Genomic DNA, 13,449 nt, shown 5'->3' on the forward strand with positions numbered 1-13,449 from the left:
ATTATGAATTTCACATCTGTAACCTGACATGCTGTGTTATGGGAATACAAGTGCTGGCTGGAGGCTTGGGACACATCTACCACAGCCTGTTAGTACAAAACAGCACTTTTAATAGCTCTCTGCTTAACAGACTTTGGCTCATATTGCAGAATAGCCTTTGATCATATGAACTGGAATCCTTTCAGATAAAACTTATTTGGAAGATGGACTTCAGCAGCATGTGTAATCCACTCCAGCTGTTAAAAGGCACACAGAATGATACTAGAAGTAGTTTGAAACAAAACATACCAAAGAACATATGATGTATGCTGGATCTCCAGCACCACATGCTCTACTTTACAGATGCATGCACGTTACTGGTTTGCGTGACTTGGTAACACAGACATGACTCAAGATAGATGTTCAGTTCTTGGCACCAAGGACAGGGTGGCTGGGGCTAAGGCAGGCATTTTTAAATTTGTCTCTACAAACTTGGCTCTGATTTTATTTTGCTGGAAGACATTCATTTTTGGCAGCCTTCAGGACATCAGCTAAGCCAACATTCCAGCTCTGTGCACTATCAGAGATGGGAAGAGCCACTTACCCAATATACTCAATAAAACATAGAATCCACTTATACATTTTACATTTGTGCTCAGATACAGCTCATCAGCACAAAATCTCATCTAGACCAATCTTGTGCAACTGATAAAAGGAAGTATTTGAGCAAATAAAATGCCTCAAGGCACAGTTCAACATGTCAATACTTTTATACCATTACCTTATGATGTCTCCTTGAAAGAAGTTTTTGGTTGGTTTTCTGTTAAAAACATTTCATGTTTCATATTCCGTTTTAGACAGTGGTCACCAACAGGAATAAGGCACCACAAAAAACCTAATTAATTATTAGAGAAGTTGAATGAGGTGCAATTACACAGTGAAGTACTAAGCATCACTCTATTCATACAGTTTACAAGCTTGCATATCACAAGGAGGCTTGTGTAGTTTTTAGTGTCTTCGTACTGTGGTTTCCAATTAACTATTAAAACTCAACCTCAAAAATCACCTGAAAATACACTATAAAAGCAAAATAAACTACACTATTCTAGGAGAATTATCTGTCTACCAGTTGCAAATCTTTTTCAGAAAAACACAGTGTATTAAACTGGTTTCTGATAGGTGACTGCTGTACTGTGTTATTTCTTTTTTTTCCTTATAATCAATAGAATTCAATACAAAACACGTAATCAAAACTTTAGCATCTGCTTTCAGGCAGTCTTAAATTTGCATAAATTAAGAATGAGAGTTAATTTTAAAACTGCAGTATAAATAAGGAAGAATGTTGCTGAAATCCTACTGAATGTGCCACTTGTGAACACTTCTGTCCCACTCTCTTTATCTGTTCCTCACACAAAAGTGCTTCTGTAAATTAGATTACTTTTATAATCTGAATCTAAATCTTTTGTAGCGCTACTGTGCCACTTTTATGATTAGGGGACCAGCCCTTCACATGCCATTGTACATGGTGTGGCACCAGAGGCTCATGCATAAGAGAAAAGGTTCAGTGTTCTGGTTTTGGTTCCTTCCTCCTCAGTCCACCCTGAGAGCTCCCATGCCTCTGCCCCTTCAGTTGCTCTTGAACACTGCACTGATAGTAACCACCTTAGTACACTGCTCAGCTCTTTTTCTTGGATCATAGTAGTCTAATTAGAGACTTCTGCTTTATATGTAAATTGAATTTGGGGATTTTTTCACATCTCCTGTACACATCATTTAACATTAATCTGTGCTGAACTTCATCAGATGGTTTGTCACCCAACTACTCAGTATTTTAATGTCCTTATTTGCAGTAATATTTCATTTCTCCACAAACAGTAATTTTCATAATTCACTAAGATACAACCTGTAAATGACTGTACAACCGAGGGTTATTAAAAAAAAAACAAAATCCAAACAAAAAGACCCTAAACATCACTCCTGATACCTTTTTCCCTATATATAACCAGCATACAGAACCTGAAGGTTTGGGTTTTTTTTAAAAAAAAAGCAAACAAAAAAAACCCTGATGGCTTTTTTTCTTATATATACAGGTCCAGCATTCACCTATTGTGACAATTGTAAAAAGAAAGAATATATTTCAGAAATAAATTTACCACAAGAAATGAAGGTAATATTGATCTCCCTCCAACTCAGTCAAGCCCTTAATTAGTTATGATATTATCAGTTTTGATAGGGTAACATTTTTCCTTTACAGATCTCAAATAAGAATCATCAGAATACATTCTTACAGGGTAAATAAAACCAACCAAAACTTAACGTAACAGGTCATGTGGAAAATGATTAGGGCTTTTATATAAACTTGATTTACTTATACACTTGCCAAAAGCTATTTGCTGCTTAATGAAGCTGAGCATGTTTTCTCCTCTCATTCATGCTAAGTGACATCCCATTTAAGAAATTACTTTTCCAGTGAGAACAGAAGGCACTGAAAACATTGCCCAGTACAAGGGGTCAGATGAAAAGTACAAGAGATTGTGCTAGAGCTGGTCAGAACATGCCCAAGGAACCAAATAGGTTTCAGGTGATGGCTGGTATAAAGATCTGTATTTAGCAAAAATGGAAAATGAAAGAAAGCCAGGAGGAATTTAGACAAAATTGGTTACTACAGCCACAGAGACAGGCAGAAATATTTTTTATGCTGGAAAACAACAAGAGAGTTCAAATCCTGTTTCTAACATATTTAATTAAGAAAGACTGAACAGACAAACAGGTCTGTGGTAATGAAAAATCTGATACCCATTAATGTCCCCTCTTAAGGGCAACAGCTTAAATGCTGGGCAACCAGAAATGCTTAAAAGATGAACAATATACTGGTTTGTCTTGTAAATTAACTTTCAGCTATTTTTGTTCTCTTTTCAGGAGAGCTACAGAACTATTTTGTTTGCTTTATAAAGTAAATAATAGTATTACTAAAATTATTTTCTCTTGTTTTGTCTTGTTTGCATTTCAACTTAAATGGATGCACAGCCTTCCCTTCCCTTCCCTTCCCTTCCCTTCCCTTCCCTTCCCTCCCCTTCCCCTCCCTTCCCTTCCCTTCCCTTCCCTTCCCTTCCCTTCCCTTCCCTTCCCTTCCCTTCCCTTCCCTTCCCTTCCCTTCCCTTCCCTTCCCTTCCCTTCCCTTCCCTTCCCTTCCCTTCCCTTCCCTTCCCTTCCCTTCCCTTCCCTTCCCTTCCCTTCCCTTCCCTTCCCTTCCCTTCCCTTCCCTTCCCTTCCCTTCCCTTCCCTTCCCTTCCCTTCCCTTCCCTTCCCTTCCCTTCCCTTCCCTTCCCTTCCCTTCCCTTCCCTTCCCTTCCCTTCCCTTCCCTTCCCTTCCCTTCCCTTCCCTTCCCTTCCCTTCCCTTCCCTTCCCTTCCCTTCCCTTCCCTGCAATATTCCATGATCTGCAAATCAGGCTAAACATTTGTGTGCTCATAAGACTAAATTACACAATACAATTTAAAATGCATTCTCTTAAATCATCCTCACATTAGGGAACAGGAATTTATAGCAATGCTTTAGTGTTTTCTATATTCAAGACAGCCTGGAAGAGCAAGGTAACTTGGTGAGGTCGTCTCATCTGTCATTTCTAGAGACATGAAATCTCTGAAGCCACAAAGCCTATGAAACATAAGATGGAAGACAGCAGGAAAACAAGAAGTGACAATTCCTATTTTCATGTGGAAAGTTAGTGAGTATACTCTTTCATCTGAAGTGTCTGGGCATTTGATGCCCTTGCCAGGAAAGCAGAGGAATGCTTTTGATACATTCAGCAGTCCTAGATCAGAGTTTGATAGACACTTCAGCCATCTCTCATTTTACATTCTTTTTGCAAAGGTGGTTTTGTGGTCAAGAGTCTGTGATTGCAGTGAGTATCCATCATCCACAGAAGATGAGAGAAACAGATGAAAAGCCCCTTCAATGAGTACTCCCTAGGGAGTTTCTATACAAAAACTTGAGATAGCAGAAGTTACAGCATGGAGAACAGTCATGTCCTCCAAGTTAAAACAGTCTCAAACCTATCAGAGCACAAACGATCCAAAAGTCAAAACTGATATTCACAACTACTACTGGCTTTGTAGGTGGGGGGAGAAAAATCCCACAATAGAAAGGCATTCTTATGAAACACTAATTTCACTGGTGTGAGACTGTGCCTGAACTATTCAGGGTTGCACAGCCATGCCTGGCACCAAAAGCCTAGAGCCAGAACCCAATGTTCTGCAGTGTACAGACTGCAATTTCCACAAAAAGGGGCAAAATCAGTTTTTGAAGAAACAAAACTTAAATCAACAAAGGACTCAAGAGGAGAAAAAAATGACATAATACAAAGGATAATGAAATCACAGTCAACTAGGAGCAATATAATATAAATAATCAACTGTTGACAAGAACTACAAGAGTGAAGCACAAATGCATGGCCAAGAGTACATTATCAATACTGCAGGGGTTGTAAACCTCTAGCTTGTAGCACAAATGCATACGTGTGGATGAAAATTAAAGAAAAATATTTTTTTGTTTTTATATAAAGTTTTTTGATAATTTTGTCACATAATCCCACACACAAAACTTTAGTTCTCTCTAGCATGGAAACAACATCTGTAACAACATTTAAGCATTAATACAGCCAAGTAAAAACTCAGTTTTCTGTCATCTAAACAATGACACATGCAGCCTGAAAAAGAACACTAGTCAGTGACTGACTCGGCTAATTCAGAATCTGGAAATTAACTCAGGAAGAAATCTGTGTTTACATCAGGTGAGCTTTGATTGCAGGGAAATATGATGAGATGTAAAGTTGTTTTAGCTTAACACATTGTTGTGGTTTTAAAGCAGTAACTAAAAAAATTACTTATTTCTTGCTGTGAGTTATGGATTAGAACAAGAGCAAAACAGGCTTAAAACTTAAAAGGAATAAAGAAAGTTTATTAACAAAACTACAAGAATAAAAACACCAGAATAAACTTCCAGAATACTCTTTTATCCCCCACTACCTGACCATTCCTTTGTACACGTGACAACATAGAGACAGAAAAACTTTAGAACTTTGGTGGTTAAAACAGTCTCAATTTCTGCTAGAGTCTTCTCATCAGCCTTTGTAGAGAAACAGAAGTCTTCTTCTGCTAATCTATGGAGTTTCTCACGAGAAAACTATTTCTTTTATAGTTTTCTATTTTTCTGATGTCAGCTGCCTGGAAATCCTGTCATCAGAGTTCACTCCTCCCATTTCACATCACTCTGAGGTGTGTATGGGCCATGAGTCTAGGGATGGCATTTTAAGGATGAGTTATTCAAAGGCAAAAGTCTTCTTCATCTGTCTCTGGGAGCTTCTCTGGAAACAGTTTTCTCATTGCCCCCAAGGCTTCAAATCTTCGCTTCACTCTGTTCTAGCACCTCACTGTATCACAATTACTCTCTTTTGCTCAAAATCCACACTTTGAACACTCCATTCCTCCCAATATACTCTGTCATGAATTAAAGGAGTCTTTTCAAACCACTATTGTCCATCTCCATAGCTTTAACAGAAAGATATTTTCAGCTTATAAAGCATCTCCTTATTCTCTCTTCCCCATCTAAAACTTAACTCTTTTCTCACTGTTTTTGGTGGTTTTATGATGTCTTCTTTATGTTGATTGTCTCTTTCTTTCTCTGTCTCTCTGGGAAAAAGGAGTAATCTGTGTATTTTATCCAGGTAGTAAAAGAATTAAAGCTTTAGAAAAGCTGCAAGAGTTCATGGTGTCAAGTTTCAGTCCAGCAGCAGAAACTGAAAATTAAGCTAAGCTGGCCGGCTCTGTTTCCTTTCCTCTCCCCCACCTTCGTCCTCTGCGGCCTTGTCCGGCCTGGAGGGGGGGAGAAGGCCGAGACAGTGCCTTGTTACCTTGTCAGAAGCAGGAAACTGAAGAGAACAAGAGAGCTTTGACCTTAGATCTTAAGGGGGTGTTCACAAGTTGAACTCACTTTTCAATGGTTAAAACTGCTGTCAATTCTTAGAAATGACTGATAATTGGTCAGGAGGAAAGACTCCCATCAGCCACCAGCAGCTTCAACTTCCGTAGCTCCCAAAACCATCTTAAAGGTAAAGTCACCCCATGACACACATCCCACTTCTCAACTGTCCTAGTTGGATTCATGTCCATAAGAAAGTCTTCGTAAAAACTCAAGATGCAAGTAGGAAAACCAAATCTGCAAGTTTATCAGGGATTTCGTACACTAAGCTGACATCTCAGTGTCAATTTCTTGTTACAGGTTATGACATTTGCAAAAGGTTTTAGAAACCTTCTTCACCTGGATGCAGGAGTCCAATGAAACTATCTATTGCATGGTCAGACTCCGAGTGCATGTTAAGAGAGTTAAAAGACAAGTCCTCAGTTTTAGCCAACACACATAACTAGCAATCTAATGAAATGACATGTGACATGACTGTCACATATGCCCTTTAAATCTTTTTAAACTTGTATCTGTAAGCTTTAGAGTCTGTGGAGATGCCACTTGTTAATACTCACTAGACATTCAATGTATGTCCCTTTTATGTCATTCTTAGTAAGAGCTCTTGTGCTGTGAGTTAGTAATTATCATTTGGGATGCAGAAGAAGGAAAACATGGGTAGATAAACTGAGAACCAGAATTGTCATTCCTGCAAGGTAAATAGCAAAGTTTCTTGGTGCTTTAGGATTAGTGGGGGTACACACTTCAAACAGCTTGAGCCTCTTCAAAAAACTTATTCTGAGTGGGCAAACCTTTTTATTTGTGCTGGATCCAAACAGATAAATTAAAAATAATCTTAGTATTATCATCTAATTCTCATGCTTCCCATCATAAACTTTGGGGAAACTTATTGTGAAGATCCTTGCCCAGTGTTGACACACTTGGCAGGTGAATATCAGTGATGAAGTAAACCATATCCAGAACTTAAACTCCTATGCAAAACTGGGATGACAGTACATCTCCTTGTTCATGTAAAGCAAGGTCGATTCTGCAGAAGATGCAAGAGCTATTTAAATACTAATGCTATTAAATTCCCCACTCTCCAGTATGGAGACACAAAACCAGTTTTATGATGTCTAAATATTTTCAGCCACAACCCTGTTCTTGTAGACTATCTACCACAGTAGTTATAACTACCTCTTTTCATGTTTTTGTTTTTTTTTTTAATATGGGACTACAAACTGGCACTTGCTGAAATAGCTACTTATTTTTGCCACATGTTGATAAATATGAAAATGCTTTGAATGATCAAGGCCAGCTCCTATTGGCTGCACACAAAGTTTGCACGAGTTTCATCAGCTGCTCTTACCAGCAAAAAGAACAGATTCTAGGATACAGCATTATGTAGGCAAATGACACCACAAAGTTGGCAAACCAAATTATTTCCAATAAAGTCTCAGAATAGACTGATTTTAACTGAAATCATATCAAAGCTGCATATTTCTTATGGCAAGGAGTACAGCTTTGTTCTGAAATACATCTCACTTACACTGAAATCAACTTACATTGTTCCTTTATTCCTAAGATGCTCCTAAATAATGACTGTGTGGAAAAGTTAACATCTTTTGAATTTCTAAGTCATGCAGGGCAACTGACCTCTTAAGAATACACTATTTCCTTTCTGGCTACTTCGCTCTCCCTCATAGTTTTATCATTTTCTTCTCTTGGATCATTATCGTAGAGCCTACTTTCTCAAAGACCAAAGACAATCTGAGAAGAATGTGTTTCAGCTGTGCATAAAAATTTTCATATATTAAACTAATGAGTTAACACATACTCCTACAGAAAAAAAGAGAGCTATCCTACCATTATTCAGGGGAAAATGACTGTAGTCCTAAATGCAACCTTCAATACTTCATGCATATATGTTTTCATTTGAAGAGTATCTATAGAAGAATTATGAGTGTTCCTTGAGGAGCATAAAGTGTGTCTCTGTGTGAAAGGGTGGTTAATGGAATTAACAAACCCCTCTCACCTTGCTCCAGAACTGTTTTATGTCTAAATTTACAATTTACAACCAGCACTAACAAAATATTTCTAACAAGATTTCTTAAAACTAATTACCACAGGAGGCAACCACTTAGCTTTTTTCTCTACACTGGAATATCTGTCTCATGGTACAAATATTATAGGAATGAAATGTTCTGGCAATGTCTTTCTTGTGCATATTACTTTCATGAATTAAGGACCTGCTACAAAACCAATTTCTGGTCTTGGGATGAGATGCATGCATATATCTACATGAAAAGTATGTACAAAAGCACATAAAAAACCCAACACAAAACAATTAAATTTATTTCTGCTGTTGACATGCAAATCCTAGCAAACCAAGTATATTTTTTAGAAATCTGTTGATGAGTGATTTTCTCATTCTCTAAGTCTTCTTCTATAACAAGCACCCTTTACCACATCATATATTTCCTTTGTAATGGCAGAATGTGTAAATCAAAAAGACCATCTCTCATGGTACTATAAACTGTAAGATGATACATAAATCTATAGGCACATCATGGAAACTTTCCTTAATCTGTAATAGTCATTAATTTCTCTTTATTCTTGAGACAATCTCCTTGCTGTTCATCAAAACCAGTGTTTCCTGATATGCTCGCCAGGCCCTACGAACATGAAATCATTTGGCTTGGAAAAACCTCTCCTTCAGGCACACACTGTTACAGGTGGGTGAGGAACAAGGCTAAAATCTGACAATGCTTTTTTGCTAGTTTGAAAAGCTTGTTGCTTACAGGACAAATATTCTGATGAGAACAGAAGTCTAGAGAAAGTTGAAACAATGACACTTTCTCAGAAATGTGCTGCAGTTCCTATATTTACTGTCTTTATCAGTTCCAGAAGTATTTTAAAACCAGCAAGTACTGAAAACGAAGTGACATTGCTTTAACTGGTGTAGAGGAATGACAGCAATGCAGGTGGTAGTATATCCAGTTATGCAGTCTCTGAAAGCTTCTTCTATTGAAGTAGAATATCATGTAATAGAAGACATATCTATCTTCTAGAAGAGTTTTCAGGAGGGAAACCCATGATGGTATCTAGGTAATGCTACCTGTTGAGTGCTCTCACTTTGAGAACCTAAGTACCTATGACAAAAATCTAAGGAAGGTAGGTTTCATGACACTTTGTTTCAGACTGATAGAGATGCTGTGGAACTGTAGTGGTGATTGGTTCCACACGATCCTTCCTAAGCTTGGTATGGTGGCTGAGACTGGTTAGGGTACAGGTTATCACTTCTGCCGTAAGTATTCCTCATTCATATGCCTGCAGTGGTGTTCTACCTAAGATGTAGTTACATGAATTAACTAAACCAATACACTGGTTTTCCTCTTAAGTTATTTTGAGCTTACTTTTAAAGGACTATCAGAAAACATGAAAATACAACTTGCATAAATATAATTCAACAATCCATCAAGTTAAATCAGATTTTAAAAGGGAAGCTATTATTTTTGCATATTTCATCAAATTAACTTCCTTCATATTTCATGTTTAAAGAGGAGAGAGATAGTTGTGACGCAAAATGACTGAATTAAGGTGCACGGAAGAAGATTCTGTTCTCTCTAGAAGCAATATTCCAGTAAGCTGATTTGCCTTCTATTTCTCCTCTCTCCTTTTTCTACTCAAATCAGCTAGGAGAGCCTTTCAGATGTTAAAGCTACCCCCTACCTTTATTGCAAGGATACTCCATCTTGCTGTTTACTAGTTGCTATTCACAATACATATGTACAAAACAATACTTTTTGATATCCAATATATATTTGTCTGTATTGGCATTTTCCAGTAGTGTCTTGTTTAACACAAATAACATGTACTGCAGCTTGAGAAATGCAATCATTTGAGGTGTGAGAAGTGGCCTGACTGCCGACACAACCTCAAAACCCCATTACCTGAACATGACAGAACAGGTACCAGAAACAAGTAAAGGAAGAGATTTTTCCCCAACCCTTTATATAGCTCTGACTTTGAACAATTAAAACCTTCCTCCACACTTACATTCTGACACAACTGAGACTAATGAGTAACCCAGCCTTTGATGCTTCCTAGGATCTCAAGCACTTAAACACCAGCTAAGTAAGAAAAAGCTGAAAATTCAGAACAGTTTTCCTAAGTATGTGACAGATTCCTGTGACTACTAATCTTGCAGGAAGTTCCTAAAAGTAAAATTATTTCTTATCTCCGAACAATCCATTTTTCTTTGCTCGCTGAACTCAGTTTAGTATGATGAAGCCAGAAATATCAGCTTTCTTCAACATTAACAAAATATCCGTGGTATTAGTTTTCTTACATTAAAGGAAAAAGATTGTGGTTTAGGGTTTTTGTAATTTTTTTAAACAGTTTTGGAGCACTCCTCTGAGCATCATGAAAATACCGCTATTAAATTTTGAAAGGCTTCTTTCTTTCTACTCTTTCTTTCTTTTATTCCAAGACCAAAGTCTGAATACTGGATATATCCAGTAATAAATCATGCTCCCCTCGATAAAGTTCAGGATAGAGGAGTCCATGAATCTTAGACGACAAAAATATATTTTACCATGATGGTGTGATAACTTTGACTGATGCAGATACAGGCAGTCACTGTGCAGTGACTTGCTTGCACTGCGTTTGATACTAATTGAAGAGGAATAAATTCTCACCATTTGCACACTGCAAAGTCATGTCTACATCAGATATTATACAGTCATTTCCCTTCACAAGATTTTAGAACTATTCTTAATCCTCTTTGCACAGCTGAAAGTGAGTATGTGAAACAGCACAGCGGGTTAAGCAATCACAATGAGCAAGCAGTATGTCAGACTGACCTACTAACAAGCAAATAAAGAATGAGCTACACAAACTGTGCTATCAGATCCCGGCCAAAATCCCCCCCAGTACCCATCTTTCACTCCACTGAAAAACAAAACTGACGCAAATTGCTGAAGTACATTTCAGAAGTGGACTTGGCCAAAGTGAGTTTTGCTACAATGCACTTTACTTTGAAGGTAAACTTTAGTATTTATTGTTGTCACTACTCAAAATCAAAGAGCTTACAACGATATTTTGAGCTTATAATGATTTTTTGACATCATACTACCTCCTTCTTAAGACAGACAATACTGAAAAATATGGATGTGCTTTTGATCTCAAAAGCAGAAGGACACTATACATATTTTTTGTTATGAAAATATAACTCAGTGTTCATCATAGTCCTCCATCTGTCTTCAGGTAGCAAAACAGAAATAGGTTGAATTACACAGGTTTCTGGCATCAGACAAATCTTGCTGAAGTCAGCTTAAGCTGAAGGTAAACTGTATTTGTAAAAATAACTAAAATTCTATTTTTGATGCATAAATATGGATCTAGTAATTTTATTTTAGACACTTTCCTCTCTCTCCTATGATACACTTCAAAGCAAGAAATAACATGGCTTTTTAATGTAACATTTCTGTAATTTTTCAAACAAAGAAATTCAGTGTTGAAAAGCAGTAATACTGTACCTTGATTTCTTCTATTTCATCTGGCACTATCTTGTATGCAGATATAGTCCCACCCAACCTGAAATCAGGAGAAGAAAATGTTCTCAAAATCAGTAACAGAAAATACAGTATATTAATAGTGTCATGACTAGTTCCAAAACACAATATTCTTTCTACCAATTTAGAGACAGAACCCAGTAAATCCCAAATCAAAAGCAAAAAACCCCCTTTCTTTATCGAACAAAAAATCCTTATCTGATTAACATAAATACTAGAAACAAGGTGTCCATCACCTTCACAATTAAGTCAGCCAAGCAGAATTACCATCATCAGGATGGTATTTTTATATTAATGGCAATCAATCATCATATTCTATGATTTCTTGTTGATTGTCTAAGGCATATGGATGAGTTTAAATATTTGAAGCTTGATGTGCTTTGTGCTGAATATTTCACTGTGCTGCTACATAGTCTGAAATGCACCCAAGTACAGTTTTAGAAATAGAATTTTTTTAATTAAATGTGTATGTACAGACATCACAAATCACACAGACTCTATGGTCTCCATGTTTGAAAAATCTCTGCAGTTAATGATTGGTAATAAAAAGTGGATGATGGGCAATAGCTGGCATTGACACAGAAAAAATGGAGGGTTTTGTTCAACATGGAACTCACTGAAATTACTTTTTTAAATCCTGCAAAAATCCTGGTAAAGAATAGTTCACCTACCAAAGATGTATGAATAGCATGTACTATAAATGGTGGTTAATATTACATTTTCCCCAGAGACATGCAGACATGGCTTCTTTTATGTCATGAAGCAGTCTCATTGGTAGTGACAATTCAGACCTAAAAATATACGTGCACTAATGACCTCCTGCTGGCTCTACGCAGCAATCCTATTCATTTTCTGGATCCTACAAAAATGGAACTCACATAATAAACTATTTTTTGTAAACATTTCTATACAGATGTATTTCCTTATATCTTGAAATTATTATAAATATTGTTCAGTCTAGTGAAAAAGGGAAGAAGAGAGTAACACAGAAAATACATTAAGATTTTCCACGCAAGTCCTGACTTCCCATATCTCTCTCATAAATGAAGTGCTTGAAGATTTTACACAGAGGATGAAGTCTGCACAGGAGAAGTCTGAAGTCCATCACTGCTCCAGGTAACAGCAGCTTTATAACTTCCAAATTCATCATGGACAGAGTGTAGCAATTGCTCTCTCACATTTCCTCTGCAACTTCCTTTGCTGCCATTCATTAAGTGAGCCTAAAGTTGGACAGAACTGAATTTTTTTTTGCCAGTGCAAGTACAAACATGAGCTTTTATTTTTCATGACTTTCATTCAACTGGTGTTTCTAGGGATAGCTACAAGAAATTGGCTTGAGCATCATGACGAAGGATTGCCTCATCAAACCATGACAAGCAATGGCTCAGGTGGCACATTAACACTGCACCTGACCAGTCCTGTGCCTACTGGAGCGAGGTCCATAAGAAAGAAACTTTCATGTACTTTGAGATCCATTCCTGCCTGCACTTTGGAGTACCCCAAAAATCATTGACCTTCTACTATCTAGCAGAAAGAGAATACAGAATCTCTCCTGCCAGCACTCCAGCAATATGGAATTCCACCTGGCAGATATTTTTATTGGCCACCCTGGGCACAACTATTATGCACTTTCTTGGAATATTAAAAAAAAAAATTTAAAAAAAAAATTGATTCAGTGAACTCATCTGTCTTGCTTACACCATTAATTAGCATCCCTACACAAATAGTTCTGCCAAGTTTTGTATTAAGAGTTTAACACACTCTGAATCTGCCAAGTTGCAGCTCAATTGGTACCACTCTTAAAAAGTAAAATTTACTTAAAAAGTAAAATTTTTGCAAACTTTTTACAGCTACCACAATTCTGTATTTTTGAAAGAGACATATTAAAAATTATGTTACTGTTAAATAAACAATCTCTCACTGATAGCTCCAGCTC

The 13,449-nt window shown here is 37.1% G+C and overlaps 1 protein-coding gene across 8 annotated transcripts in view; it reads right to left on the minus strand.

The window, feature by feature from the left end:
- The window catches only part of GPHN (gephyrin), a 277,217-nt gene that overhangs the window by 151,710 nt on the left and 112,058 nt on the right, over positions 1–13,449 (minus strand). For all 8 annotated transcript variants that reach the window (XM_088057855.1, XM_005520351.3, XM_088057857.1 and 5 more), the window contains exon 3: positions 11,478–11,535. In XM_088057855.1, the coding sequence (XP_087913981.1) occupies positions 11,478–11,535 (58 nt within the window). The remainder of the gene's footprint in view (positions 1–11,477; positions 11,536–13,449) is intronic.

The sequence above is a fragment of the Pseudopodoces humilis genome, chromosome 7, assembly GCF_049639895.1.
Source record: "Pseudopodoces humilis isolate 2021_Gansu_Grassland_sample_001 chromosome 7, ASM4963989v1, whole genome shotgun sequence".
NCBI classification, from domain to species: domain Eukaryota; kingdom Metazoa; phylum Chordata; class Aves; order Passeriformes; family Paridae; genus Pseudopodoces; species Pseudopodoces humilis.